Below are 23,725 nucleotides of genomic sequence, written 5' to 3' on the forward strand. Positions count from 1 at the left end.
CCCGGTCTCGCCGAGGAGAGGGGCGGATCTCCGAGGGATGGTCAGCCAAGATGGCGGTGACGGCTGCGGCGGCGAGGGTTTGGAGACCAAGTCGAGGCTTGGGACGGGCGGGCCTCCCGCTCCTGCGGCTGCTTGGGGCTCGTGGGCTGGCTAGATCTGTGAGTACCTGGGACACCTGAGAGTTTTCTCGAAAGAGGTATAGGAATGTTTATGCGGTCTTCAGAGTGAGGGGGTTCCCTTAGGTCCCTGTAGAAAGTGAAGGAAGGGCTGTTAAGAGAAAGGACGAGGGCTGGGAGAACCACTTGGACAGGACATGCAAGGGAATAACTTCCACTTCCTTAGGAGAAGAAAAGCCAGGCAGCTCCTTTGTGACCTAAAGGAGGGAGAAAACTTGGAGAGAGAGAGGTAGTTTCTTAATTGCCGCCCATCCCCAGGGGAGGCCGCTTGGAGAATACGGGAGAAGGGTGTGCTCTCTCCCCTCAGGAGCTGGAGAAAATTGTTTGTAAGGGAAAGACTTTCTTCTCAATACAGAGTCTACTTTCAAGGAGGAAGAGAGAGACATCAGTTGCCCTTTCAGGAACTTTTATGGTTCCCCGTGTTTCTTTGCTCCAATTCTGATTTTTAAATAAACTGCGTAAAAAAAAAAAAAAAATCGTTGTGGGACATCCCTGGTGGTCCAGTGACTGAGACTCCGCCCTTCCAATGCAGGGGGCCTGGGTTTCATCCCTGATCAGGGAACTAGGTCCCACATGCTGGCAGTTAAAGAGTTCGTGAACTGTGGTGTTGGAGAAGACTCTTGAGAGTCCCTTGGACTGCAAGGAGGTCCAACCAGTCCATTCTGAAGGAGATCAGCCCTGGGATTTCTTTGGAAGGAATGATGCTAAAGCTGAAACTGCAGTACTTTGGCCACCTCGTGCGAAGAGTTGACTCATTGGCAAAGACTCTGATGCTGGGAGGGATTGGGGGCAGGAGGAGAAGGGGAAGACAGAGGATGAGATGGCTGGATGGCATCACTGACTCGATGGACGTGAGTCTGAGTGAACTCCGGGAGTTGGTGATGGACAGGGAGGCCTGGCGTGCTGCGATTCATGGGGTCGCAAAGAGTCGGACACGACTGAGCGACTGATCTGATCAGATGCCGCAGCTAAAAATCCTGCATGCTACAACTAAGACCCGGTGCAGCCAAATAAATAAAGATAAAATACTTATAAAAATTCGTGGATCCTGTGCCTCCGATATAGAATGGTAGTCAAGGACCTTGTGGTTTTGGTCACTCTAAGGAGGGGGTGATCAGTAAATATTTGTTGAACTAATGAGGGGAGAGGTCCTGGCAGAGCACTTAGTCCGTATTTCTTAGAAACAGTGGAGAAATGCCTTGTTTCTTGTCAAAAGGAGCAGACTCCCTTTAGATTGATGCTGCTAATGGCAGGCTCGCACAGCAGAAATGTAGATGGGAACCACTGTTTAGAGGCAGAGAGGCAGGGGGCTGAGAAAAGCTGTGAACTGAGATTTTGCATATAACAGAGTAGTGGTTAAGAAGATTGGCTCATGCTAAATCATGTGAGGCCTTGTTCTGTAATCTGCCTTTTTCTAGCTCTGTAGCTTTGGGCAAGGGACTGCTCTTCTCTGGACCTGATTTTCCTCTCTGTAAAATGCTAACAATGGTCACCTTGTAGAGTTGTGAAAATTAAATCTGTAAAGTGCTAAGAACTGGATCTGGCATATGATGAGGGCAATTGGAGTGTTAGCCACTGTTGAAAGTGAGGTTGGAGGGAAGGGACAAAAACTCACCTCGGAGATGGGGGAAGAAGAAGGGAGTGACTTGGGAAAGGCCTGGATTGGTGAAGGCCTTGGTGGGAATTCTATCCAGACCTTGTGGGGTTGGATCTCACCATCTGATCCCAAACCATTAGGAAGGGAAGATGGAATCTGGGAAGAAGCTCTTGCTAGAGGGAGAAATGGGAGGAGGATGGGCTGTGAATAATGTGTGGGAAGACCTAAGAAGGGAGTCACTTGAAGCAGGTAATTTCAAAAAGGTTACTGGAGCAAGAGGGAGGTGGGAGAGTCCCTGCCTTTGGGCTGGTCTCTCTTGGGGTTTGGTTTTGATTTGGGCAGTCAGATCCTCCACAGCTCCATCCCTAGAGCCCATTGGTTGAGCCTGTGGAGTGAGGGTGAGCTTGACTGAGTGGGAGGAGGGAAAGGTCACTCATGGCTGATTAAATCTGCTTCCTTTCTGGCTCAGTCTCCTTGCTACTCTTCCCTCTGGCCTTCCCTCCTTTTTTTTTTTTTTTTTTGAGTGAGGTCTGTTGGTGGGGAGGGAAGCAGGGGGCGGTGGTCTTTAATTATTTATTTGGCTGTACTGGGTCTTCCTAGCGGCATGAGGGAGCTAGTTCCCTGACTAGGGATCGAACCTGGGCCCCCTGCATTGGGAACGTGGAGTCTTAGCCACTGGACCACCAGGGAATTCTCTGTGTATTTTGAGAGTCCCTGTTTCTTCTCCACTTTAAATTATCTCACTTGTTTTTAAGCGTAAAAAACCTTTTTTTTTTTTTTGGAGGGAAGAGGAAGGAGTAATAGCATTTACTCAAAGATCTGGGGCCTGGTGTGTCCAGTAGCAGCTTCCCTCATGACTCAGATGGTAAAGAACCCGCCTGCCAATGCAGAAGACACAGGTTCAATCCCTGGTTCAGGCAGATCCCCTGGAGAAGGGAATGGCAACCCACTCCAGTATTCTTGTCTGGAGAATCCCATGGACAGAGGAGCCTGGCGGGCTGACTTTTCATGATGATATCCACGTTGTTCAGTACAGTAGCCACTAACCACCCATGGCTGCTGGGCCCTTGAAATGTGGCTAGTGTGACAGAGCCCTTGAAGTTCTCATTTAACTTTAGTGACTTTAAATAGCTAGAAGAGGTTGGTGGCTGCCATGTTGGATGATGCAGTTTTAGGCAGTCAGGGTGGAGTCAGGAGATGGTATCTTGGAGGCAGGTTGGGAGGTTGTGCTTGTAGTGGACTGATTGGGTTGTTGGTGCAGGCTGTTGGAAGGAAGGCTCCTTATTCTCCACCCACCCCCAGCCCCCGCCTGCTTGCCCCTCCTTTCACTGCCCTTTACTCAGGCTGTGCCCTGTTGCCTTGGAGGCATTTGGCTGGTTCTGCCCTCAGTCCTGTTTCTAGCGGACGTTTTATTGTTCAGGGAGAAGAGGAGGAAGGGAACTTGATTGTCCTGGAGTCCTGAGTTGTTTTCTCAGCCACTACCCCAAGAAGCAAGTGTGATCTTGATCAAGTCATTTCACCTCTCTGAGCTTTAGCAGGTAGGGTGACTGGAGTGCCTCCTGCCCAGTTGGGAGTCAGGGAGCACCTCAAAGCTGGGTCTGTGTGAATTATCAGTAATAGTATTTCTCGGACCCTGCTGTTCAGGCAGTGTGTCTGGGGGCTCTAGAACTCCAGGGCCCTGTGCAGCATCTCCACGTGGTTGGTGCCCAGAGTATATTGCAGCATGAAACAGTAGTTCATCATCTCCGTCTTGGCTGGTGTCTTAATGAAGCACTTTCTCATCGACAGGGCCAGCTCACACCATTGTTATATTTAACACTGCAAGGCATGGTACTGGTAGTTTTCTTCTGTTACAGGGGAGGAAACTGAGGCTCAGAGAGGTGAGGTCTGAATTTGGAGCTCTGGACTCCAGAACTGCCCGGAGGAGCAGGGGCAGGACTTCAGTTCAGGTCTTACCGCATCCTGCTTAGTTCAGACTGGGTGTGCATTGTCAGCCTCTGCCTGGGGCTGGTGGCAAGGTGGGGTGCCCTCCCCTCCCTACACTTCAGCCCCACTGGCATTTTCCCTTCCCTTGGGTGAGCTCCCACCGCCTTGGCAGGGATATGGTCTTTCCATTGTGGGCAGACAGGTCACTTCTTCAGAGAAGCTTTCCCGCCCCCACCACCAGTCTCAATCGGTAGAACAGGGATAGCAGCAATGCCTCCCTCAGAGAGAGATCTGAGGGTTAAAGGAAACGGTTCTTACGAAGCGCTTATGACACATACCTAGGGCTTTCCTGGTGGCTCAGCGGAAGAGAATCCTCCTGCCAAGCAGGAGACTCGGGTTCGGTCCTTGGTTGGAGAAGATCCCCTGGAGAAGAAAATGGCAATATTCTTGCCTGGAAAATCCTATGGACAGAGGAGCCTGGTGGGCTACCATCCATGGGGCCGCAGAGAGTCAAACCCGACTTAGCGACTAAACCACTACTGCCACCCACACCATGCGCTCCATGCAGGCTCAGGAAATGGGAGCTGCTGTTTTTCTCCAGGGACAGCGACACTGCTGTGGCTCTGCCTGATGCAAAGCAAGGATGCTTTACCCCTCAGTGCCTTGGGGAGCTTAGTGCTGCTAAACCCCCCAGGTCCTTGAGGCCAGAAAAAGCCTGACCTGTCTCCAGCCTTCCCTGGCCTCCCCAGCCAGGCCCCGGCCCCACTCGGGCCCCAGAAAAGGGAGGCCGCTCATGAGGGCACTGACATTCCTCAGCTGGAAGTAGAGCCAGGGTTTAGCTCTCTTTGAGGGCAGTGAGAGCGCTGGCTGAGGTGACCTTAGCCATCCTAGCCTCAGAGGACCCAGTTCCCTGGCCCCATCCACAGAGCCATCCCAGGATGGACCCCACCATCCTTTCCAGCTTCCCTGTAGTGGTCAGGTTACCTGGCTTCATGTGCTGGCATCTCTGCTCCCAATCTCCTTGGATCGCTGACAGGTTGCCTAACCCCTCTGAGCCTTGGGGCCACTTCTCTTAATGGCGGTGTGGTCGTGGTGCCCTCCTTGGGTCCAGTGGGACATGGACATCATACAGCACGGGCCTGGTGTGGCCCAGACGCACGTCCTAACTGCTGTCATTAACGTGCCGCAGCCAGATGGTCTGCACGGTGCCAGGGTCTCTCCTCTGGCCTCAGCCTTTGTCCTTACGGAGAACTGACATGTTCCCCCCTCCCAGTTTTGCCTGGCTCACCCCTGCTCGTTCTGCAGGCCTCAGCTTCCCTCTTCCTTTTCCCCGAGGCTTTTCCTCTTGCACGTGATACAGAGAGTGAGGTGGTGAAAGGCTTATACACTATACAGATAGTGAGCAGGTATAGCAGGTGCTTTCTACCCGCCCACCACCAACTGTTGAAGTAGAAATTCTTCGTGGGTTCAGGGAGGTGGTCTCATGCCCAATGTGACCTGACTGGAGAGCCAGGATTCAAGCACAGGCCGCTCAGCCCTCCAGCCCTCACCCTAACTGACTTGTGTGGACCCTTCCCGATCCTGCCTCCTCTAAGATCGCCCCTCCTGATTGTAACTCCTGTGTTCAGTGTCCATCATCCATCTCTCCCCGTTGTCTCCAGCCCTCAGTTCAGGGCCTGACTTAGAGCAAATATTCACTGATGCCTTGCTTGACCACAACAGCCATCAGGCACACTTGTTAGCTACTCATATTTGTCCACCATTAGTTATATGTCAGGCACGAGGTCCTCTACACACAGGAGTTCTTAATCGGCACACCAACCTTCTTTACACATGAGGAAACTGAGGGAGCTGTATTTCCACATCCCGGAAGCAGTGATGGACTCGGAGTCCTTGTCCTTAACTAAGGTGCTATGGCTCCCACAAGTACTGCCCCTCAGTACTTGTGGGGCAGACCTGGCCTTCCAGAGCATGTCTTGGTCCTGTGCTGGGAGAGGGCATGGCTTCAAGGCTTTGTGTAAATCTGTGCAGTTTCTGCAGGATTCCACCAGGACAAACCCACCCACACCAAAAAGAAAGGAAAATGGGTGGAGAGGCATATATCCTCTGCATGTGATTCACAGAGTGCCCTCCACCCCCGCCCCCTCCCCCTGCCCCATGATGGAGCCATTCCTGAGGGCCAGCACTGTGCGGAGCCCTCTGAAAGCTCATGGAATCAGCACAGTACCCTTGGTATGGGTACCACCTTCATCTCTACAGGCCCCGGATGCGGGGCACCGCCGAGGCCCGGCTCCAGGGACAGCGCCCGGCCGGTAGCCCTCCAGCCTCTGGAGGCAGATAGCCATGCCCTGACACTGGGGTTTGCTTTGAGCCTTGCGACTCTGTCCTCCTGGGTCCTGCTGGCCCTTGGCCTCCTGTCCCAGAGCCCTGCCTCAGATGGAGTCTCCCTGCACCTCAGTCTCGAGTGTCCACTGGGGCCTGGTCTGGAGTTAGCATCTGGTCTGAGATGCAGGCAGTCCTCCCCAACTCCCCTTTTCCCCATCTTCCCAAGGTGCCAGTCAATTTTTCTCATTTCTCTTCCTAGATTTTGGTCCCCCCCCCCCTCCCCCTTCTACCAGTTGTTGAGCATATAATAGGTCCCACACCTGTGGTGAACCTTCTGCATACCTTATCTGAGGTACTACTTGTAACCCTGTGCAGCCTTTTCACAGATGAAGAAATTCAGAGACACTGTTTTGCAGAGGGCTGTGCAGTGAGCTAAGAAATTGGAATCCAGGTTGGTCTGACTCCAAGCCAGTGAACTTACCTGCTCATTCATGCGTTGGGTCAGTAATTCCTGTTGAAGAGTGTGCCCTGTAAACCCATGTGGATATGCTCCCTGCCTCCAGAGCTCATGGTGTGTGTAGGGGAGACAAGACACCTCCAGGTGGCTGGGAGGGCCCAGCCCGCGTGAGCACCCTGAAAGCAGGGGGTGGTCTGCAAGAGCAGAGCAGCTGCCCTGCCTTGGCAGGCCCAGGCCTGCCGTCGGAGCATAATTTCCTTTATTTCCTCACCACCACAAATGCAGAGAAACGCACACTCGTTCACATTCCCCCACTGGCCTCTTTGCCTCAGTTAAAGGAGGGAAGGTGGGGAACCCATTTGCGCACCCCCGTGTGAGACCCAGCTCAGGACGAGCCCAGGCGGCGTGCTTCAGTTCCTCTGGGAAGTGAAGCCACAGTTAGCCAGCCGAGAGAGGACCCCGGTTACCTGTTGGAAGTGGACAGCTGGGGTGGGGAGCCTGGGCTTGGGGTCTGGCTGTCAGCCCTGCCCAGGTTTGAAGCCCAGTCCCGACTTATCCGCCTGGTTTAGCTCTGGGGCCTGGTATAGGAGGTGATACGGGCACCCTGAGCCTCAGCTTCCTTGTCTGAAGGGCAATAGTAAGTGCGCCCTGCCTCCCAGACGTGCTCTGAGCACTCGGTGAGGGCTGTGTCTGGGGACATCAGCCTGGCACCCCTTTATTAAAAGGGGCTCTGTTGTGACACAGGTGGTTCAAGGCTGTCTAATTGGAGAGCTGAGAAATGGGATCGATTCTCCTGGTGCGCATGTGGCCTTCCGGGCTTTCCCTGCCAGGCCACCTCTGAGCCAGGGGCTGCGATGTTTCCCACAGGACTCCTCCCCAGTTCCACAGATACATGCCACTCCTCACGTTCTGCCTTTTGCCTATTCTGCCGTGCATGCGTGCTAAGTAACTTCAGTCATGTCTGACTCTTTGGGAACCCATGGACTGTATGCAACCAACTAGGCTCCTCTGTCCATGGGATTCTCCAGGCAAGAATCAGTTCAGTTCAGTTCAGTTGCTCAGTCGTGTCTGACTCTGCGACCCCATGAACTGCAGCACACCAGGCTTCCCTGTCCATCACCAACTCCCAGAGCTTGCTCAAACTCATGTCCATTGAATCAGTGATGCCATCCAACTATCTTATCCTCTGTCGTCCCCTTCTGCCTTCAGTCTTTGCCAACATCAGGGTCGCATCAGGTGGCCAAAGTATTGGAGCTTAAGCTTCAATATCAGTCCCTCCAATGAATATTCAGGACTGATTTCCTTTAGGATGGACTGGTTGGATCTCCTTGCAGTCCAGGGGACTCTCAAGAGTCTTCTCCAACACCACGATTCAAAAGCATCAATTCTTCGGTGCTCAGCTTTATAGTCCAACTTTCACATCCATACATGACTACCGGAAAAAACCATAGCTTTGACTAGACAGACCTTTGTTGGCAAAGTAATGTCTCTGCTTTTTAATATGCTGTCCAGTTTGGTCATAGATTTTCTTGCAAGGAGCAAGCGTCTTTTAATTTCATGGCTGCAGTCACCATCTGCAGTGATTTTGGAGCCCAAGGAAATAAAGTCTCTGTTTCCATTGTTTCCCCATGTATTTGCCATGAAGTGATGGGACCGGATGTCATGATCTTCGTTTTTTGAATGTTGAGTTTTAAACCAGCTTTTTCAGTCTCCTCTTTCATCAAGAGGCTGCTCAGTTCCTCTGCTTTCTGCCGTAAGGGTGGTGTCGTCTGCATATCTGAGGCAGAATACAGGCAAGAATACTGGAGTGGATTGCCATGCCCTTCTCCAGGGGATCTTCCCAACCCAGGGATTGAACCCACGTCTCTTACATCTCCCATATCGTCAGGCGGGTTCTTTACCACTAGAGCCACCTGGGAAGCCCATGTGTTCTGTTACCCCAGCCTCGAATGCTCCTTCCCTGACTCCTAGATATCCTTTAGGTCCCAGCTCTCACATCACTTCCTCAGGGGAACTGTCCCCTCTTTCCACTCTGCTCTCACCCCACAGCCTCTCCTGGAAGAACATACATCACCCGCGGCTCCCCCCCCGGTGTTACTTGTTGAGGATCTGTCTTCCCTGCTGTGCGGCAGGGGCAGGTGTCTTGCCTCTCTTAGGTCCCCACAGACTAGTACAGGCTGTGAAATGAAGCAGGTGCTCAAATATTTGTTGAATGAGTCAGTCTGGGCTCCTGGAGGGGGTTAGGACTGGAGAGGGCAGTGAAGCGTGTGGAGCTCTTTGCCAGGAGATGGGGGAGGAGGCCTTCTAGTGTAGATGAGAGCAGAGATGTGGTAGAAACAAGGATCAGCATTACTTTGCACCTTCACGATAGGTACAAATACTCTGCTCACCGTTCTATACGCGTGCTTTTGTCTAAGCCTCCCTGGTGTTTCCATGAGGTGTTCTCCGTGTTACAGGTGAGAAAGGGAGACTTGAGGAGGGAGACGCTCATTCCCATGGTCCCAGCAAGGGATTTGAGCCTAGGCAGGCTGACTTTTAAGGGCTCCCAGACTTAAACTCTAAGCTGAGAGACTGGCTTCGAGTGGTCTCCTTGTGGGTAGAGGGGTCGGTGAAGAGCACACCTTGGGTGGGTGTGTGTGTGTGTGTGTGTGTTCACCATGGGAGATGAGAGGAGGGGCTAGTTGCGGTCAGCCTTGAGAGTCCTTGAATGCCAGGAGAGGAATTTGGGCCTCTGGTAATTATAGCTACCGGTTCCTGAGCCACCTGCCACTTTATTAGATCATTTAAGCTTCACAACAACGTTGTATGATAGATACTATGATTTTCACCCTAGTTTTACAGCCTAGGAGCCAAGACACAGGGCAGTTACAGGAACCTCCCCAAAGCCACACACTGGGAAGGTGATGGAGCGGGAAATCAGACCTTGTGTGTCTGGCTCCAGAGTCCACCGCGGCCTGGCAGCTGCATCACCAGCAGTGCTGCCTGTCAGCACAGGGAACCTCTGCTGCTCCTGACCTGGGTGTTCCCCTCCACCCTCTCTCCCCAGCACCGCCACAGGTGGCAGCAACAGCAGCACTTCTCGTCCCTGGATGACAAGCCGCAGTTCCCAGGGGCCTCAGCGGAGTTCATAGACAAGCTCGAATTCATCCAGCCCAATGTCATCTCTGGGATCCCCATTTACCGGGTCATGGACCGGCAGGGCCAGATCATCAACCCCAGCGAGGATCCCCATGTAAGAGGCCACCTCCCCCCAACCCTGTGCCTCCCATGCCCAAGCCCCTTGCCCATCTCCTCTCTGGCCCCAGCTGGCCCACGTCTGTCTGTGCCTCTGTCTGCAGCTGCCCCAGGAGAAGGTGCTCAAATTCTACAAGAGCATGACCCTGCTCAACACCATGGACCGCATCCTCTATGAATCCCAGAGGCAGGTGCGTGGGGACAGGCTGGGGAGGGGGCCTGGGATTACCTGAGGTCCTGCCCACCCTACCTGTGTCTGGGCCAAAAGACAGCACCCAAAGAAGAGGGAGTGGAATGGAGATCCCTGTCTTGTGGTCCTTAGACCTCCTGGGGTTCTCCTGGGGCTCTGGAGGAAGAAGATGAGGGGTGGTCCTGCCCCAGGGCAGAAGGTTGAACCGGATCACAGGAAGCCTGTTGTCTGCTGGGCTGGGGCTTAGCTGTGCTGGGGCGGGAAGACAGGAGGAGACTGGATGGCCCTTCGTCTCAGACACTCACAGTCCTGAGAACCGGGTGACCCTCGGCGCTTCCTGGAGCGCCTGTGTCCAGTGCGCTGTGGAGGGACACCCAGCAGTGTTAGCTTCAGCAGACAGAGCCCGAGGCTCAGCAGAGAGGGAGCCTGTTGACTCGAATACCTGCAAGTCTACAAGGCCCTGTTTCAGGCATGGCTGTACCCGGGGCCTCAAAAAGTGTTATCAAACCTGTTTCTCTCTCCGAGTGTCTTTTCCACTCTCCTTTGCCTTGGCTTCCCTCATGCAAGCCGCAGTGGTCTCTGGAAGCTACAGGCTCACAGAGAGGGGGCAGTGAAAGGGTTCAGGGTGCGGGCTTTGGAGCAGGACTGCAATTGGAGTCCTCATTCTGTCACCCTCTAGCTTTGTGATCCTGAGAAAGTTGCTCAGCCTCCCAGTGCTTCAGTTTGCTGGTTTCTAGCTACTTTATCGGGTTGCTGCGAGGGTTGATGGTGGCGTACATAATAGCCTGAGAAACAGTGAAACTGGCATTTGTCATGGATACCAGCCTTGTAGTTGTTACCTTCTCTACTTAGCAGTGGAAAGAGAATGTCTGGTCCCTAACATTCCAGCAGAAGGCCCAGGGCTGATGCTTATTGGCCAGGCTTTGGTCACAGACAGATTCGTCTTTGAACCAACCCGTGAGATTGACCGGCCAGGCCGGGGCTGTGTGCTCATGCCTGGGAACCATGGGAGCAGAGGCCTGGAGTCTGTCCTTCATGGGCTGCAGAGACTTAAGAGCAGGGGCATGGGGTTCCTGTTAGAAAAGTGGGAGGATGCCGGCTGTCCCTCAGCTTCCACCACCGCTGCTGGGTCAGAAGTGGGGATGGGCTTGGGAATCTGCACTTGTATCAAGCCCCCAGGTGACCCCACTGTGGACGAAGCCCGAGGCCCACCGAGGACAGTTCCAAGCAGATCATGCGGGCAACCAGCTCACAGCAGCGCTGTGTGTGGGTTCTCCACCCTGCCCAGAAACTTCCCTTGGCTCCTGTCGTCCACAAGATCAAGACCGGCCCTTCCTGTCTGCCCTGTCTCCCGTTGTGGCGCTCAGCCATCCGCTCCCCTCTGCACAGCCTCAGGGCCAGGCCCCGCCTCCCATCCACTCATGTTCATGGGCTCCTTCCTGCCCCTGGATTGACTGTGCACACGGGACCTTTGGAACCTGATGACATGGGCCCAAGTCACCACTGGGACTTTAGGCAGATGGTTTTTCTTGTCTTTGCCTCAGTTTCTTTAGTGTATTAAATAAAAAAAGTAGAAATAACGAGAACACATCCCATCCCAGAAGGTGGGAGTGGGAGTTCCGTGAGACCCACACATCAGGTCACTTGGCCATTGGCCAACACTGGGAACCCTCAGTAAGATCAGCTTGGCCATCAGGTTCCAGCCTTTATTAGCTAGGATGACGCTCAGCTATAAGTAGCAGACAGCCCTCCCTCAACACCTCCCAAATCCTGACAAAAATAAAAGCAATAGTTTAAACAGATTAGTAGTTTCCTTCTCTTGCATAAAAGAAATGTGGAAACAGGTGGTTGGGACTGATGCACCACAGTGTCACTGGACACCCAGTACTGGCTTCTGGCTTCTAGGGCCCCTCAGGAGCACAGTGGCTGCTGGAGCCCTCCATCACGTCTTACCCCAGGCAGGAAGTAGAAGGAAGGTGGAAGGCTGGACATGGCACTGCCCAGCTATCTCCCCACACCCACATTTATAGAACTTCCTAGGTAGTCCCACCAAATAACAGCACACGTGTCACTGGTCACTCCCAGCTGCCAGGGACACTGAGAAAGCAGTCTGTTAGTCTGGGCGGTGGCTGCTGGTGGTGCAGTGAGACCTGTTAGTAAAGAGAAGAGGGATCAGGTGCTGGATAGGCAGCCAGTGACCTCTTCCACTAGCCCAGGTCCCGTTTCCTGGGATTCCCCCCTCTCAGGCTTCTCCCCACGCCAACCTTGACAGCCCAGCCAAGCGCTCAGCATCCACCCACTCGCTTGGCACCGGGCGGTCAATTAACTTTTAATTGGCTCCCCACTTGGAAGCAAGTATTATTCATTGGTTCCCGGCTTGTGACGGGAGGCTAGGCCTGTGGGACATGAGGCCTGGGCACAGGGCACCCTGCGGAGCCCGGCCTGACTGTGATTTACCTTCCATGCAGTCCTGCTTACCGCCCATCTCTGTGCCAGGGCTCCCGGGTCTCCAGCCAGACTTCACCTCTTAGCCCCAGATCTACTTGGCTTCTCACCCTGGGTGTCCCTCACAGATTTCAGCCTGTCCAGACTTGACCTCAGCACCTTCCTCCCAGACTCGCTTCTCTTTCTCCCTCAGGCCGTTTCTCAGGGATGGGTGCTACCATCCACCCATTTACCCAAACGAGACCCGCAGTGTTCCCTGTCCCTTTGCTATCACTGCCCCTCATTCTCTCTGTCCTTAGGTCTTTAATTAGAAATCCATTCTGCTCAGTACCACAGTCAGGAACCCAGACTTCCTACCTTTCTGTTACATCATCTTGGGCAGCTTGACTTTCTTCCTGTAATTGTTGCCTTATGTTCACAAGATGGCTGCCACAGGTCCAGGCTTCATGGCTCTGCAAAGTGGGGGAAATGGATGGCAGCGCTGCAGTGATCTCTGTTATCAAGAAAGCAAAAGCAGACTTCCACTTGTCTGGCCAGAACTGTGTCCGGGGGCCACTTCTGACTATAAGGGAGGCCGGGGACCTGCTTTTCCAGGCCCTGGGATTGAGGCATTCAGGAAGGGGGGTCACCTTGGGCACTGGCGCATCCAGCTAGCAGGTGCCTCTCTCTTTCCAACCTTGCCGCCCCCCGCCACACTTTACACCACAGCCCTTCTGGCCTCCCGGCCTTTGTTGCCGGCTCTCTGGAAACCTCCACCATCCCCACGTTTGCTCACCTGAGGCCTTGCTCCATGATGCCTCTCCATGGTGGAGTGGGTACACTTTCAGCTTCCATCACCCTGGCTCTGACCAACCTGACACTTCTTCCATGGAGGCAGGCATGCCAGTGTGGCCTGGCCCAGAGCCGGCCTTCAGGAAGCATCTGCGGAATCACAGAGTCAGCAGTCAGCATTTGGATACTTGTATGTTGTTGCCCGGCCTCACTGAACCCGGGCCCCCGGGCCCCCCTCTACCCCCAGGGCCGCATATCCTTCTACATGACCAACTATGGCGAAGAGGGGACGCACGTGGGGAGTGCGGCAGCCCTGGACGACACAGACCTGGTGTTTGGCCAATACCGGGAGGCAGGTACGTCGGAGCTCAGCCAGGTCCTATGAAGTGGGGCCCTGGATCTGTGGTCTCCGTGGAGATAGGTCAGGCTCAGTCCCACCTGCTCAGAAGGCGAGGTCTACATTAGTTACCAGTGTGCCCTTCTGTGAGCTGCATGATGCCAGGGAAGCCTCGGGGTGCTTCACCTCCGAGAGGCCTGGCAGTACTGTAGTTAAGCACCTGTGCCCCTAACCTTTCCATGCCTTGCTGGTGACCAGTGGTTAGATTTGGGGCAAGTCACTTCCATTCTCTGAGCCTCATTTTTCTCATCTAGAAATTGAGATTACGATGGGGTGGTGACTCCTGCGTGGTGGGGCTGCTGGGAGCCTGCGGTGAGGGCAGGCAGGGCTGCAGGACCCCCGTCCACATGTTCAGGGCTCTGCCAGCCTCTATCCGGGTGCCAGGTCACTCACCCAGCAGAAGCAGGTGAACGGTGTGTTCTAACCATTTCTAAGTGAACGGGGGAGAGGATGGAAGGATCACAGACTAGGAATGAAGAAGACGGACGAGCATTTAGAGACTGCGGGGAGAATGGAGCTGAAGTTGGGGGTTCCACAGCAGTTGTTGGCGTGGGGACCCAGCAGGGAGCCCCATCTGCCCCTTCCTCTTAGGTGCTGCACGATCCTGGGCAGGTTCCTTGCCTCAGCTTCCTCATCTCACGTCCTCACCGTGAGGGATGGGGACCCCTCCCAAGACAGTTTCACTGGGCAGATGACACAAAGCCCTCAGCACAGGGTATACGGTGCAGAATAAGCCCTCAAAGTTGGAGGCGATGCTGTGGCCAGGGCCTCGCACCCTGAACAGCTCTTCAGGGAGGTGTTGCCTGGCCAGGGTGGCTGTCCAGAGCCTGGACCAGCTGGCCTGGCTATCTCCTCTCAAACTGTCTCCTCTCTCATCTGCACCAGACTCCCCACCCCCACACACTCTGGGAGGACAGACACCCCATGATAATGACTCTGGTTCAGCATCATTAGATTTCCCCGGGCAGTGGGCCACAAGCCAGGCCCTGGAAGGTTTGCCGAGTGCTTCCCGCTGTTTTTGCTGAGGGGTTCTCTCTGGCGAGGGCTCCAGGCAGGGCCTGGCATTGCGGGCGCCAGCTGGGCCCTGCATACGGGGGCTGTTAGGGCCCTGACAACCTCTGCAGGATTGAGCCGTCCTGCCCGGGTCCTGGAATGCCCTGCATCCTGGCAGCTGTAGGGGGCGCCTGTGGGGGGCGGGAGGAAAGGCCGACCCCGTTTGCCCATCCTGACTGGGCAGCTGCTCGCCTGGCTGACTCGGTGTCTCCCGTCTCTGGAGTGGGGAGAACAAGGGCACTGAGGATGGCGGCGCTCCCGGGGCCTGTCTCCGTTCCCCTCACAGTGGAGCGGAGGCCCCTGCCAGCCTCACACTGGAGGGGCTGCATGGGGCCCCTGCCAACCGAGTGGTATGAAGCCCGGGTCAGAGAGGTGTGTGCTTGTGGATTTTGATGATGAGGTGGGTGTCTACCAGGGGTTTTACTGCTGAGAACTGGTTTGAATATTTCCTCCCTTAGTCCAGGAGTCATGAACATGGCCCATACATTTATTTGGTTCGTATGATTTTTTTAAGTAAATGAATTAGAGGAACACTTAAAAATCGGTTGTTTCTCAAAAGGAAAAAACAGGCAAGCTGAATTTCTCCTTCTTTTGAAAAATGAAACCATGTGGCCTTCCTGAGCAGAGGCCAGTTGGTCCGAACAGCAGCCTCCCTACTGAGCCAGGCCTTTCTGCTCTGCGCGCCTTCCCTGCCCTACTCCGGCTCCCTGGCTGTACCGGCAGGGGGGCAGGGCCTGGCGGCAGGCGGCTGTGGGCGAAGAGGTAGCCTTCAGGGGTTGGCCTCCCCCCATACCCACCAGGTAACCCTGTCTCCTCCCGCTGCAGGTGTGCTCATGTACCGGGACTACCCCCTGGAGCTCTTCATGGCCCAGTGCTACGGCAACGTGAGCGACCTGGGCAAGGGGCGCCAGATGCCCGTCCACTACGGCTGCAGGGAGCGCCACTTTGTCACCATCTCCTCTCCACTGGCCACGCAGATCCCCCAGGGTGAGAATGCGCACCCAGGCCCGACACACGCAGACTGACGATGTTCTCTCCTCGGGCCCTCACCTCTCCACCGGGGCCTCCTGATGGGCGCAAGGACCGAGCACTGGTCTGGGCTCTAGACTTACAAGATCTCTCTTTCTGGGACCCTCGTGGGAGGGCTCTAGTAGCGCTCGGCAGGCAGTCACTCTGTGTTTCCCGTGCTTGTGCTCACCTCGTGTCTGTTCAGTGGCACAGCCAGCCGTGTGGAACTGAGTGTGTGCCAGGTTCCTCGCGAAAGGTCACTGGCAGGTCGCAACAAGAGTTGGCTCTCATGTTGTGGACCAGGTGGCTCCAGAGCCCAGGTTCTCTACCCCAACCCTGGTCTTCCTCTGTCCTCGGAGTCTGACTCCCCTGAAGCTGACTCTGGGAGCTCACAATGCTTAGCGCAGCCGGTGTGACTTCTGTTAAAGATGACCGCTTGTGAAGCAGACCCACTTGGGGCCAGGCCTGCGGCCACAGAGTGCAAAGACAAGGTCAGTCTGCTCCAGGGCAGACGCTTGAACTGATGTGTGCAGGGTTTAGCAGAGTCCCGGGCACGTTCACCCCTAGTGAGTTTTAGATATCTGAGAACAAGAGCAGTTTATGTCTGAGGTGGGAGGTGGACAGGGCAGCCTTCTGGGTGGAGGTAGCATTTTCATTGATCTCCATCCTGTAGAACTTCCATAAGGTGGGATTGGGCCCCCACCTTCTGTTTGGGTGAGCGGTTTAGTCAGTCAGTTGGATATGTCCGGAGTCCATGTGCTGTGCTGGGCACCTTCTAGGTGCAGTGAGCAGAGGCAGTGAGCTGAGGCCTCCGGGTGCTGACCCTGGTGGGGAAGATGGACGGCATCTAGTGCAGATAACACGTGGAATATGTCAGGGGTCATAAGGCCTACAGGGAAAACGGCCCGGGTGTGATACCGGCTCTTGACTTTTGAGCACACTTGGACCCACAGAGGACCCCCGCTGGGGGAGGAAGAGGAGAGAGTCCCCTGTCGGCCTGGCTCAGGGTTTAACCGGAGGGTAACAGGGTGGGTGGGAGGAGCAGGGGTGGGGGAGGCTGCTCAGGCACGCAGGGCAGAGGTGGGGCTGGGACCACCAGGGCGAGCTGAAGAAGAGGTCAAATGTTAATTCCCATTTTGGAGGTGGAGCGGGTGCGGGAATGACCGGACTCAAAGATGCTGAAGGTTTTGGCCTGAGTGGTTGGAAGGATGGAGCTGCCGTCAGCTGAGGGGAGAGGACCAGGTGGGGAGCTTCTCGGGGGCTCAGGTGTTTTCTTCCCCTCAGAGCCTGGCGACCGCCAGCCTGAGCCCCAGAGGCCCGGGTCAGGGAACAGGGGTGTGAGCGCAGGTGAGACGCGCATGTGTCTGCTCCTACAGCGGTCGGGGCGGCCTACGCGGCCAAGCGGGCCAACGCCAACAGGGTGGTCATCTGTTACTTTGGAGAGGGGGCGGCCAGCGAGGGGGACGCCCATGCCGGCTTCAACTTCGCCGCCACCCTTGAGTGCCCCATCATCTTCTTCTGTCGGAACAACGGCTACGCCATCTCCACGCCCACCTCGGAGCAATACCGCGGGGACGGCATAGGTGAGGGCCCTCCTGGGCGCCCCTCCGCTCCCCTCCCCTCCCCTCCCCTGCCAGCTCAGGTCTCGACTGAGCCCTGGGGCCTGGCTGGCCTCTCTGTCCCCACAGCGGCTCGAGGCCCCGGGTACGGCATCCTGTCCATCCGCGTGGACGGCAATGATGTGTTTGCCGTGTACAACGCCACCAAGGAGGCCCGGCGGCGGGCCGTGGCGGAGAACCAGCCCTTCCTCATTGAGGCCATGACCTACAGGTACCTGCTGGCTGCCCCCCATCATCCCCCAACCGTGACAGCCTGTCCCCAGCTTCTCCCCCACGTTGGTCACTGTCTCCACAGCACGACCCCATTGCCCCTGTACCCTCTGGCCTCCATTCCATTCCCACTCCTCTGTTCCTAGTCTAGCCCTGCCCTCCTGACCCTTGCCTGCAGGGCCGCAGCCTGACCCAGGCCTCCCCTCCCCCTGTAGGATCGGGCACCACAGCACCAGTGACGACAGCTCGGCGTACCGCTCAGTGGATGAGGTCAACTACTGGGACAAGCAGGACCACCCCATCTCCCGGCTGCGGCATCACCTGCAGAGCCGCGGCTGGTGGGACGACGAGCAGGAGAAGGCCTGGAGGAAGCAGTCCCGCAAGAAGGTGAGGCAGGGCTTCCCCGCCCCGGTGGGAACCCACCCCAGGGGCCATGATGCTTCATAAGGAAGGGTGCAAGAAGGGAGAGGCCGGGGGGTTGTTCGTTGTCGTTTAGTCGCTCAAGTCGCAACCGCCTCTCTTGTGACCCCATGGACTGTAGCCCACCAGGCTCCTTTGTCCATGGGATTTCTCTTGCAGGAATACTGGCGTATTCCTTCTCCAGGGGATCTTCCCAATCCAGGGATCGAACCCACATGTCTTGTACTGGCAGGAGGATTCTTTTCCATTGAGCCACCGGGGAAGCCCAGCTGTGGGGCGTAGGGGGAGTGCCATTGAATGGAGTCTTGGGGATAGCCCTGATGTCACGATGCCCAGACACGTGCACCTTGGCCGTGTCCCAGCAGATGTCTGGCCCCAGCTCTTTCATCTCTGAAGAGGGATACTGGGTACCCGCCTCAGAAGCTTGTCTGAGGCCTTGCACTTACTCCAAATGCAGTGTAAGTGCTCACCAGAGTCGGTGCACTGCCCTCCTCAGCCCTGGTCATCGAATGCCAGGGACATTGCAGCCCAGTGGGCAGGGTGGACTCTGGTGTTGGGCAGCACGCGCTTCCTGACTCTGACATCATGGACACGTCCTTCTCTTTGCCTCACTTTCCTCTCCCGAGTTGCCTGCTTCTTAAGGCTGCTAAGAGGCCAAAATGATTCTGTACTCTTGGTACAGTGCCTGGTTCCACTAAGGATGGAGGACCTGGGATTGGTGATGTTAGCTGTCACCACTGTTAGGATGATTATTTCCGTCACCTGCATGGGAACTTGAGGCTCAGAGGTCTTAACCCCTCGCCGAGGTCCCACAGGAGGAGGTAGGTTCCCGGGTGAGGGATGGGCTGCCTGCCCACCACCCCTTGTCTCCCAGGTAATGGAGGCCTTTGAGCAGGCTGAGCGGAAGCTGAAGCCCAACCCCAACTTGATCTTCTCGGACGTGTATCAGGAGATGCCTGCCCAGCTCCGCAAGCAGCAGGAGTCTCTGGCACGTCACCTCCAGACCTATGGTGAACACTACCCGCTGGACCACTTCGAGAAGTGAGGCCCCATAGCCCTTGGGGTAGGGCCTCAACTACCCCAAGAGGCAGCCCCAGTTTGAGGGGCAGATGGGACTGGCAAGGTGCCAGCTTCCTCAGACAGCTGCCTCCAGCATGCTCAGGAGCCAGGCAGTACTTGAGGTGGCTCCTGTTCCGCTAGGCTGTAACACTGGGTGGGGTCCTTGGTCAGCCCCTTCTCCACCCTGAGTTACACAGTCTTCTCCCAGGGGCTGGGCGAGGGCACCTCTGGGACTGGACACCCCTGAGGGCTGGGGCTAGACGTGGTGGGTCAGTCTGTGGAACTTGACTCAGAATGAGAGGTCAGCACGTAGTGAATAAACTATGTCTCTGTGTTTGGCTCCCTGCCACCTCTGGTTTCTGTTTCCTGAAGTGGGGACATGGGAAGCGAGGCCAGCATGGCTGGCTTGGGACTCCCCTAGCTCCTCCATTGGAGATGAGTAAAGCCAAGGCTGTTGAGCTGTCTTCTTCTTCCAGAGACTTTCACAAGCTGGAGGGTCAGTTTCAGCGAATAGCATGGGGGTGGGGCCCTCCAGAGATGACCTCTGGTCTCCTGAAGAATGGGTCAGAGCTGGTGTCCAGCATGACGGCTAGGCCATTAGAGCAGACCTCGCCCAGGGTGGGGGCAGCATCTGGTGTGAAGGTCAGGGGGCAGCTGAGCCTTGCTCTGTACACTACCCCAGGTTCCGGTAGACAAGAGAGACTTCAGGTCTCAGAATGCGGAGCGTGTTTTTGTTTCAAAAACAAAAAGAAAAGGCCCAGCAGGGGCTCAAGCAGCCTCCATTCCAGGACCTCCTTCCTCACCCCTCAGGGGCTGCCCTGCCCACCCCTCCCTGCCTCTGCCTCTGGGGCTCTGCACTGGAGCCCAGGGTCCTGCAGCTGTTTCCAGAGCCGGATGCTGTCCTGAGGGCTGAGGGGTCGCACAAGCAGCAGGTCTCTGAAGGCACAGGGGTCAGCAGTGCGGTCTGCCGGCCAGGCCGTGAGGAAGCCTTTGTGGGTCCTGGGGGCCAGGCCCAGGGCTTGGAAGCACAGGCCAGTGTAGACGTCGCCAAAGGGGAAGGGGGCCACGCGGGCTGCTGCCTGCAGCAGCCAGGGTGCCAAGCGCCCCGCGATGACGTAACCGCCCCCGCTGGCGTAGGCCGGGTAGCTGCCCTCGAAGAAGGACCCGGGTACGTAGAAGGGTCCTCCGGGCTTCCGGAGAGGCTTGGCCTGGGTGAAGACCTCACCCAGGTAGAGGCCCCGGGCCTTGACAGGCGGCAGGCCCCTCAGGTGGTCCAGCAGAGCAGGGGTGCGCACGAAGGCGTCGTCCTGGGCCTGCAGGACAAAGCTCACGCCGGGGCAGTGGCGGCCAAGCCAGGCCAGCAGCATCAAGTCTTTGAGTGTCTGGTTGAAGGGAACGTCGAGGAAGTCCCAGAGCAGCAGGTCACCGTAGCGCCGGCTCTCCCAGGACACCAGGGTGCCGAGGTTCGGCCCCGCCTGGCCCACTGGGGACCCCAGGAGGAAGAGCAGCCGGACCCCGGGGGCTGGCCTGCCCCAGGTCTCCCTCACGGCCTGTCGTTCCGCAAAGCGCCCTGGTTCTGACTTGACAGCCAACAGCAGGAAGGGGACGTCACCGGGATCCTCGCAGCCGGTCACCTGGCCTCCGCCACCTGTGGGCAGCCACGGTGGGAAGCTCCGGCAGGCGGCCCACAGCAGGAAGCGGCGGAGGTCCTCAGGGTAGGAAGCGAAGTCGGGGATCTCAGCCGCGGCGGCGGCCCCCCAAGCACCACAGACCCCCGCCTCTGTGCTGTTCACTCCAGGCAGGGTCCCCAGCCGCCACTGCTGCTGGTTCCAGTAAGCCAAGGGCAGGGGGCCAGTCTGGCCCAGACGGGCCGAGAGGTTGGCCGGCAGGGTGGGCTCAGTGCTGGCTGGCGTGGGGCCTGGCAGGGTGCTGCGGGGTCCTGGGTAGGCCTTGCCCAGCCGGGGCTCGGACGTCCACTCGATGTACACTTTGAGGCCCAGGAGTGTGAGCAGCGCTGACAGGCAGAGAAGGCACTTGGGGCAGCGCATGACCTGGCCCAGGGAAGGGGCGGCTGTGGGAGCTGCTGAAGAGACACAGAGGCCTTTGGGGCGGGGGCTGGGCGGGGCCCTGGCAACTCCTGTGAGGCTTCTGTGGTCCAGACCCTAACCCAGCCCTCCACCGACCACCCAACGCCGGGTCTTCCTGGACCGGCGAATCCCCGCTCCACTGCCATTCTGGCACCTGGCTCTTTCCACCCAGCCCAGAGCCTTCTGTCTTCCCCATTCCCCATCCCCACCCTAGAGACCAGTGACTCCGCCATTCCTGCCCCCAACCTCGCCCCACCAGGAGTCAGGATCACAGGGGTCACGTCCTCTCCCGACAGTCCCCACCCCAGGCACTACTCCCTCCTTTTTACCTCTGGGGCCAGCTCCGGCCAACTCCAGCACCCTGGGCCTCGGTCCGGCTCTCTCCGCGGTCCGGAGGTGCCGGTGTTGTTCTCCAGCCCAGCCCAGCCCAGCCGGTCCACTGGCGGGGAGGGGAGCTGCTGCGGGCTGGGAGGGCCCCAGGGGCCGGGAGGGGCTGGGGCGGGGCTGCGGGAGAAGGGGAGCGGGGGAGGGCAAGAGGCAGGCCTGAGGGATGGGGCTGGGGCGTGTCGGGGCTGGTTTTCTGGTAAGACCTCGGGAAAGGTGCACGGGAGCCGGCAGACCCAGGAGGGGAGAACCGGGGGCCTAGGAGAGAGTCCCAGGGAGGGTGAGGCTGAGGGCCACCTAGCTGGGGCTGGGAAGTGTCAGAGTGACCCAGGGAGAGGCAGAGCCCCAAAGTGGCCAAGCCTGAGGCCAGGGGTTGGGCCTGGTCAGGGGAGGAGGCGGGCAGTGAATGTGCTGAGCGGGCAGGGGGCCTTGCCAGAGGCGGTGGGGGGGTGGGGGGTGTTGCCAGGAGTCAAGGGTGGGGGAAGGGGACTAGTGAGGAGGAGAAGACTCTGGCTGAGGAAGCAGAGAGCCGGGGAGACCACAGGGGCAGGGCGGGAGGAGAGGGAGGCTCAGGGAGGCCCAGAGGAGAGGCTAGAGGTGGAGCCGCAGGAGATAAGGGGAGCCCCCGAGGGAAGGGGTGGGGAGAGAATGTGGAGGGGCAGGTGGAGGGACTAGGGGTGGAAGCAGAGAGCCGGGAGTGGGCGAACAGCCAGAGCCAGGGAGAGGCTGAGAGGAAGCTGGGGAGGAGCTGGGGAGCGAGTGGGTGGAGGGGGAGCCGAGCCAGGGGCAGTGAAGGGTGACGAGTGGGGGCACCGGGAGCCCTGGAGCTGGGCTGACCCCCGGCACCACCACCCCCCCGCCCCCATTCCCTTGGGTGCCTGGCAGGGCCGCAGTCCGTCCCTGCCGGTCCCTCTCTCCAGCCCTGGGCCGGCCCCGCCTACAGCTGCACGGTGACTCCAGGAACACTCACATCCGGCCCCCTCGGGACCAGAGGGTGTCTGCCTGTGTTTACGGCCCTGCCCTACAGGGGCCTCTGCTGTTGGGGCTGCTACAGCTGTCTGGGGAGGCAGGCTGGTGGGGCTGGCTCATCCTAGACCTCCTAGAGCCTGGGGTGAGAGTGAGGGAACCGCACCCCCCTCCTCCCCGCCCACAGGTGAGCTTGGCCTGACCCCCAGCTTGGGTTGGGAACTGTCCAAATCACTGCAGGAACCCTGTCAGCAACAGCAGTTTGAGTAATGGAGCCCATGGGACCAGATGGAGGAAGAGTGTGTGGAGAAGGTGAGGACTATTGATGGAGTAAAAGCCAGAGTGGGCTGGGGCAGGGCTCTGAGAGCTCCTGGAAGGGGTCTGTAAGCCTTTTTACCCCCAGGCAGGGCAGGGGGTGTCTAGCCCCCCGACTCTTGGCTCATCTAGCTACTCCCAGAGCACAGACCAGGGGCAGGGCAGACAGTTCGGGTTGCTGTGTGCCTTAGTCTGCAGACATTCCAGTGAGAGAAACCATCCAGCGACTGGAACAGGAGGTCGGATGTCGAGTGACTAGAGAGGTGGGTGCCTTCTGGTGGAATGTGGACCCCAGCCTGCATTTCTGCCTCCCCAGGTCTTTGGATTTCCCTCTCCAGTTTATGCCTGGGCAGTTCAGGTTTCTCACCTTAGTAACCATAGGTCACTGTTGAGTCCCAAGTTCCAGTCAGCCAAGCAAGAAAACTGTCAGGACAACACCAGCTGCACTAACTAACTCATTATATCCAGTCTCCAGTAAGCGGCCTTGTATCAGTGAGCTTTGCTCCGTGCAGTGAGGTCCGCTCTCACTGGCTTAACACCCTGAGAATCCACTCCCGTGCGGCTTCTTGAGTGTTGACTGTACATCTGTCTGCAGGTCTTGCCCTTCTGTGTAAGAGCGGTTCCCTTCTGGGTCGCCATGAGCACCCGCTCCCCGGAGCGTGCTGAGGCTTGACCCGTGGCACTTGTGGGTCTAGTGACAGCAGGGGGCGCTTGTGGTAAGTCTCAAGAAAAGCAGGTCTCCTTTCAAGGCACAGGGGAGGTCATGGCCAGGTTTTCAAGTGCAGAATCGCAGGTGGTCTCCCCACATTGTTAGGGAAGGCTTCCAGGAACTCGGGGGTTCGAGGTCATCTGTTTGCTCTGGGTCCAACCAGATGATCTGACTCCAGGTTTCTGGATCCCACTGTGTACCAGTCAGCGCCCTCACTACCACCAGACAAGAAACTTGTCCAGACTGGGGAATTCAAGTGTCATAACTCAGCAACCCACAAACCTAAACACGGGGTTGTATTTTCAGCAGTATCTGTGAGCAATAACTTTGGTGGGGGGGAAATGCTGTCATGGGAGCTTGCCAATTCCGAGGCGGGT

At 57.2% G+C, this 23,725-nt stretch overlaps 2 protein-coding genes and 2 long non-coding RNA genes across 10 annotated transcripts in view; 3 read left to right on the forward strand and 1 right to left on the reverse strand.

Moving 5' to 3' along the window:
* BCKDHA (branched chain keto acid dehydrogenase E1 subunit alpha) lies at window positions 1–19,236 on the forward strand. 2 transcript variants are annotated; one of them, XM_045163252.1, is made up of 9 exons: window positions 1–158; window positions 9,528–9,713; window positions 9,787–9,906; window positions 13,369–13,477; window positions 15,397–15,558; window positions 16,956–17,162; window positions 17,268–17,409; window positions 17,624–17,795; window positions 18,703–19,236. In XM_045163252.1, exons 1-9 carry the CDS (start codon window positions 51–53, stop codon window positions 18,871–18,873), a joined length of 1,377 nt encoding a protein of 458 aa, XP_045019187.1. In that variant the 5' UTR covers window positions 1–50; the 3' UTR covers window positions 18,874–19,236. The 2 variants fall into 2 exon arrangements, with proteins under 2 accessions (XP_045019187.1, XP_006052119.2); XM_006052057.3 differs by having other exon boundaries at window positions 9,820–9,906.
* Window positions 11,598–22,194, reverse strand: B3GNT8 (UDP-GlcNAc:betaGal beta-1,3-N-acetylglucosaminyltransferase 8). 6 transcript variants are annotated; one of them, XR_006545792.1, is made up of 4 exons: window positions 21,304–22,194; window positions 13,126–13,271; window positions 12,708–12,802; window positions 11,598–12,055 (listed from the first exon to the last, which is right to left on the reverse strand). XR_006545792.1 is itself a non-coding variant. In XM_044930690.1 (2 exons), the coding sequence occupies exon 2, from the start codon at window positions 20,933–20,935 to the stop codon at window positions 19,694–19,696; it is 1,242 nt and encodes a 413-aa protein (XP_044786625.1). In that variant the 5' UTR covers window positions 20,936–20,938; window positions 21,304–22,016; the 3' UTR covers window positions 19,597–19,693. The 6 variants fall into 6 exon arrangements, 3 of the variants coding, with proteins under 3 accessions (XP_044786625.1, XP_044786624.1, XP_044786623.1); XR_006545793.1 differs by having other exon boundaries at window positions 12,708–12,843; window positions 21,304–22,016; XR_006545795.1 differs by lacking the exon at window positions 11,598–12,055 and having other exon boundaries at window positions 12,147–12,802; window positions 21,304–22,016.
* On the forward strand, window positions 15,616–15,974 carry LOC123330124. The gene is made up of 2 exons (XR_006545791.1): window positions 15,616–15,738; window positions 15,836–15,974. It is a non-coding gene; the product is annotated as an uncharacterized LOC123330124 (long non-coding RNA).
* The window catches only part of LOC123465099, a 4,431-nt gene continuing 2,900 nt past the window's right edge, over window positions 22,195–23,725 (forward strand). Inside the window, exon 1 of the long non-coding RNA XR_006640169.1 lies at window positions 22,195–23,355. This is a non-coding gene — a long non-coding RNA (uncharacterized LOC123465099). The remainder of the gene's footprint in view (window positions 23,356–23,725) is intronic.

This window comes from Bubalus bubalis, chromosome 18, assembly GCF_019923935.1.
Source record: "Bubalus bubalis isolate 160015118507 breed Murrah chromosome 18, NDDB_SH_1, whole genome shotgun sequence".
In the NCBI taxonomy this organism is placed as follows: domain Eukaryota; kingdom Metazoa; phylum Chordata; class Mammalia; order Artiodactyla; family Bovidae; genus Bubalus; species Bubalus bubalis.